This window comes from Sycon ciliatum, chromosome 4 (assembly GCF_964019385.1).
Source record: "Sycon ciliatum chromosome 4, ocSycCili1.1, whole genome shotgun sequence".
Taxonomy (NCBI): domain Eukaryota; kingdom Metazoa; phylum Porifera; class Calcarea; order Leucosolenida; family Sycettidae; genus Sycon; species Sycon ciliatum.
In genome coordinates, this window is record NC_088646.1 from 27,263,904 (window position 1) to 27,269,796 (window position 5,893).

The 5,893-nt window shown below is 46.7% G+C and overlaps 1 protein-coding gene across 1 annotated transcript in view; it reads right to left on the minus strand.

Annotated features, from left to right (window-relative positions):
* LOC135815379 (B-cell linker protein-like) overlaps positions 1 to 4,831 on the minus strand; it is a 15,469-nt gene extending 10,638 nt beyond the window's left edge. Inside the window, exons 1-5 of the mRNA XM_065328670.1 lie at positions 3,681 to 4,831; positions 3,448 to 3,510; positions 1,703 to 1,755; positions 925 to 996; positions 638 to 666 (exon numbers count right to left, since the gene is read on the minus strand). Coding sequence (XP_065184742.1) covers positions 638 to 666; positions 925 to 996; positions 1,703 to 1,755; positions 3,448 to 3,510; positions 3,681 to 3,737 — 274 coding nt within the window. The 5' untranslated portion in view covers positions 3,738 to 4,831. The remainder of the gene's footprint in view (positions 1 to 637; positions 667 to 924; positions 997 to 1,702; positions 1,756 to 3,447; positions 3,511 to 3,680) is intronic.
* Positions 4,832 to 5,893: the final 1,062 nt, after the last annotated feature.

A 5,893-nucleotide genomic window follows, 5' to 3' on the forward strand; every position in this document is an offset into this window, starting at 1 on the left:
ACACACACACACACACACACACACACACACACACACACACACACACACACACACACACACACACACACACCACTACCAGGATCGAAACCCTGCTGAGCTAGAACAATTTCTTCGAATGGAGATTCCACTGCACTACTGACACCTAGTGACTTTGTAATAATCAATATGACTGTCCTGAGGTGACATCTCAGTGTGATGTGTGCTGTTGTTCCTTGCTGTGTGCTGTTGTTCCTCGCTGTGTGCATTGTGGACATTCTCATGCATGTTTACTTGTCTGCTTGTCTGTGTCATGAATGATCATTAGTTCATTACTTCCTAGCATGACGTTATTGCGCGCCAAATACGGTTTACCATGCGCGCGCTCGCGCGCGCGCCAATGATGTTGACAATGCTAAGCTTGCATGCGTGACAAGTGGACAAGTGGTTCTAGTAGTTGCAGTTGGGAGAGACATGAGGTTCTTGATGGTTTGATCGAGGTGTTGCCGGTTGGCGGTTTTTTGCTCTTTACTCTAAGCCTTTATCGTAACTATTCATTACAACCCAGAGCCGTGTGTGTTGGCTGGTCTGCCACGAGGTTGTGTGCGGGGGTAGTTGAGAGAGAGAGAGAGAGAGAGAGTGTGTGACTATTACAACTTACTATGTCCTGCTGGTCCATCAGACTTTTTCCTGCATAGCACAGTAGAAATAGATACCAGTCAATAAATACAGTAACATGCCCAATATCCATGTAAAAATCAGTGTGGACGCATGCCTGAACACAGGCGCACACAACAACACGAACACAGAACCAACACGCACACTCTGCATGGAACTATCATCTATCACGTGCAGCAAAATAAACACGAAGCCCACGCGCACACCCGATATAGAACTACGGGCACGAATAGCGTGATTTTTTTGCTTTCCCCGGCATGTTTCACTTACCGAAAACGAGAAAGGAGGCCCGATTTGTCGCTCATTGCCTTTGAGTTTGGGTATATTGCCTTGAGCAATTTTCTGTAACATCAGCAGCCAAGCAAGACACATACTACAGTTGATTTGATTCCATGAATTAAAATGGAAACCCTACAGGCTACAGCTGATGATGGCTTCTGGCCGAAATTTGATTGAGAAATTAGTAATTTGCAGCGAAGAGACCACTTGTTTTGAGGATGGTGTGTGTAGGGTTTCCACGTTATGAAGTGGCTACAGTGGAGCTTGCACACCTTTTAAGGAAATGTTCATGAATTAAAAGCAAATCAAACCTGTTCCATCAAAAAATAGACTGTATTCTTCCCCCAATGGACACCCACTAAACCCAGTGCACTGAACATGATGTACAGTAGTATCAAGAGCACAGGACCCCAAAAGCATATGTCTGCACACGACTATATAAGGCGTCTACGATGGCAAGATTCCACAGCACGTGACAAGCCTGTGGGATGTATGAACTGCATGCACCCCGTGCATGATTGATAGCTACACAGTCGTCCAACAGTACACAAGCCAGTATGTGCAGCTCTGCAGCTGGTCTGGTCCAAACGGAATGTTTCGGTGACCGCAACTGGTCCAGAATGCATGACGTATGACGTACACAGCATGCACACGGCATGAGTTGGGCGCCGACCTTCATTGCAAGGTAGTTCTTTTGCCGTTTTCAAAATGAAAATTTCAACTTTTTCGCACAACACGCACAGCTTCTGCACGAAAAACATGCACTTACTTTCTGCTTGCTTCGCATATCTCAAGACCAACAATTTGTTCTTCTGTCAAAGCCTATGCAGCACAGCAAATGGCAAATAAACATCAGAACAATAAGTTATAACAGCAACGTTTAGATATAAACGTGGAGCTGGATGAACCGAAACTAGCATGCATGTGTACCTCTCTTTCTCTGTCTGTCTCTCTGTCTTTGTCTCTGTCTTTATCTCTGTCTTTCTCTGTGCATGTGCGTGTGTGCGTGGTGTGTGTGCGGTGGTGGTGGTGGTGGTGGTGGTGGTGGTGGTGGTGGTGGTGGTGGTGTGTGTGTGTGTGTGTGTGTGTGTGTGTGCATGTGTGTGTGTGGAAAATAAGGATTCACTGGCCAGAAAAAGCCACTTCAATCAGCTGTGTGGTGGATACCAGGCTAAAAAATAGTGGCGGTCAATTCATCAGCCTTGCAAGCTGTTGAATGGTGTAATCCCAGCACAAGTTGCTATGTCTAACGTAGCTGTTCGCTATCATAGCTTCCCCAATGGGCATGTCTGAGGTGAGGTGAGGTGTGGTGTGGTGTGGTGTGGTGTGTGTGTGTGTGTGTGTGTGTGTGTGTGTGTGTGTGTGTGTGTGTGTGTGTGTGTGTGTGTGTGCATGTTCCGTCCTGTGAGGCTGCAAAAGAGGGTCTCAGCCAAACATATCTGGCAGTTTCTAAATCCTTTGTCATTTCCCTGTGCTTGCATGCTTTTTGTATACATGCGCTGTCAGTCTATTTATTTCTACATGGGTAGAACAGGTTCTGCAACAAAGCACAGTACCCTCAGAACCAGGAGAAAAAGCATCAATCGAAACAATAGAAGAAAAGTAACAATGATGTCAAAACCCTAATCAGGTGGGGAACAACAGGTAACTAACCCAAAGTACAACTGACTAGCATAGAGATCATGAAAGGCCCGGAAATTACTAGGGGAGAAAGGGATTGCCCCCACTTTCACCAGGACAGTGTCCCAACGTCCAAGATTCAAGACGTTTCATGACCAACAGACAATAGGTTCTGATTTCACTGGAAAGAAATAGTTGTCTTGATTATACAGTACCCCCCCCTACACACACACACACAGAAAAAGGAAATGTTTCAAAATGGGCTCAAGCTCAGTTCAAGTGGTGCATGTCTCTAACAGTGTACCTTGCTACACCTGTCAGAAAATAGGTTTGTTCTGTCAAGAACTTCCTGAGCAAATCTTGTCAATCACAGCACCCCCAACAAGAAAACAAAGTCCTTCGCTCTCAGCATCTACTGCCTGGGCTGGAGATTAGCAGAGGTGTTGAGTTCAAAAACCAGGGCAGGAGTCAAGATTTGCTTATACATGTACAGCCATAGCTAGGAGGAGATCGATAGGAGATCGCTACGTAGCTAGTGTGGTGAGGAAGTGTTCAGTTGTAACTACAAGTAGTGTGGCTAAGTTATGTCTTGGATAAACAGTTTCCGTACCAAAGTACACCAGGTGCACCCGGTACCCTACTCCATAGCACAGACAGACACACTGCCTCTGCACTTGCGCAGGCAGCGCTAGCGTGTCACGGAAAGCCTTCCTTTGCACTCTGCATGCTTCCTTTTCGTGCCACCTGACACACAAAACTGGTCAAGGCTGAATCCGTTGTTGTTTCACATTATGTGCTCATCGCAACTCAAAACTGAAAATGCAGCAGACAAAGACAGCCGGAGCTACAGAAAGACCATCGCTATTTTGGCAGCGATAGTCATGTGTTACATACCACAAGTTGTTGTCCATCGTAATTCCATGCTTGGATGTGGGAGACGAAGTCAGTTATGCCTTTCTGCAGGCAGAAAAATGAGTGATACACAGAGCTGAAAACAAGGCGAATGACCTAAGAATCATCGACAGAGCTAGTCTAAAGAAAGCAGCATACGCGGCGAAACGGACATTGTGATAAAAGATACAATTATTTCACTATCACCAAATTATTTACTTCGCTAGTCGTCTCACCTTCGTCAGCCAATCGCACAGACCGTGTGTGTTCAAGCCAGCTAATTTCTGCGCCATACCGCCAGGTAAAGAGTTCGTTCAACTGACAGCAGCTAGTACAGCGTCCAAGCACTGAAGATGAACGCAGGTCTCTCCACCTAGAGGCGAATAAATAATTCGACTGAGCGTCGTCCTATGTGATCTGCCTCGATACGAACAGCACCACTTCAAGCTCGGCTACACGGTGGCACAGTAACTCACTAAGCCGTGTGTAGTGGCATGCAATGGGAGGGTACTCGTCGAGATTCAATGGGTTCGACAGGTGTGCAGAAGCAGCTCAGCTCTTCCCTCTCTCACGCAACTAGGCTTTGATGTAAAACCTCGACTGGGCACTCTCAGCACCGGCTGGGGAGTGGGCTAACCGGCCAGGCAACGAAGCTAAGGTTTTGGTGATGGTTGAAGACCGGCTGCTCGGCTTACTCGAACTAGCAGCAAGCGTCGATGATCTCAGTTCAAACTTTGCGGCTCGGCTCACAACGTGTAGCAAGTGCCATAAACTCAACAGATTCGAGCTAAATAGGGTACGGTCGTAGACCTGCTGAACCTTTCGTCACACAACTTCAGAAGGCTCAGCTGAGAGTGAGAAGGGACGCAGAAGGGTGATCTACAGCCAGGATGGGTGACAGCTTCACCCTCACAGTCTAGTAGATCTACTGTCAGTAGCAGCAGTCCAGTCAAACTCAAAGGTGTGAGTCGTGTGACTGAGCCGGTGCACCCGGCAAATCAACAACACAGCACCCAAGCAACGGCCTCAACCTCGAACCAGGCCACGAATGGAGAGGAAAGTGGATTGTCAGCAGCGGAAGCCTTCCAGCTCCCTTCCAGGTTTGCCAGAAGAGAAACCACAAACCAATACTGGTAAAGGTAACAGGAGGCTCTCGTTTTCCCCGACTATTCTCCTGCTACAGAAATGACTCGTTTTGAAAATTACAAAACACGTGTGGTTGTTTCGTATTGTCGTACGAGTCTACCCACGCCTTCCTCGAGCAAATCAGGTGCACACGTTAGAAGACACCAGGTCTTTGATGACGAGATACCAAACTCTCGGCATCATACAGAAACAACTCCGATCTGCTAGCCTGAGCATGAGAGTGAGAAGGCATCAGCTACAAAACGAACTTACATGACAGTGTCCAGCAAGAGACTTTTGCATGCAGTGTTGCGAACTCTGCAGATATCAAAAAAATCGCGGGTGTACAAAAATGTACGCATTCGTCATGCGTGCATATGATTATTGCATTGTGTACTATTGTGTAGGATGGTAGCGCTATAATAGCTTGAGCGACTTCCTTGAATGGATCTTGATCCCTGATCTCTCCCTTTTGGGCTGGATATGCCATACGAGTCACAGGGGCCGGGCCGGGGTGGGAGACATTTTTGGCTGGATAGATTCGTGCCGAAAAGGAGAGTCGAGTGCCATACCAGTAGTACAGAAGTAGGAATACAGTAGTCTCGATCTACGTAGTAGAGTGTGGTCCGTGATTTTCTGTTGGTTGCTTTTCTGCTGTGCGAATGCAGTGTCCACTTCGAAAAAGAAAGAAAAATGTGTGGTCAGTTACACCTCTATCATCGTAGATCTACGACTCGAGTACAGTTCATGGAAATGGTCTTTTTCCAAAACCAAAACAGTTCCGCAGGACGATTATGTTTTTGTCCACATACCAGTAGTACAAACCCAGACTGCAGTGGTGAGGGACACTTGGTGTGTTGGAAGCAGGGAGTGGATTTTTGCCCACCACAAACCGACAAATTAGCCCTTCCTGGCTTGCCGGATAATATTGCCAGCAGAAAATACCCACCGTTCTTATTCTGGTAAGTTTCGTGCATTAGGAAATTAGAGGCCACATGCCACGTAGATCTACTGGTCTTTGTGGTCCACTTTCACGACAATAACACACACAGAAGTCTCTGCTGTGAGCACGGTGGCTCGGCAATGGCTTTATTTATTGATATTATATCCTCTTCCTGATTTTTTTTTTTAAATAATTGGATGCATAGAGATAAGAAAAATAAGCACAAGACACTGCTGCTAGTCGCACAGCAAAGCACACAGAAACGACAAGATGTTACAATGAATGTAACAACACCCGTCCAAGCTAAAGGACCTACATCCCTGCCCCAGGACGGTATCTTGAAAAAACCCACACACTCACCACACGGTCATCATCCAGCTT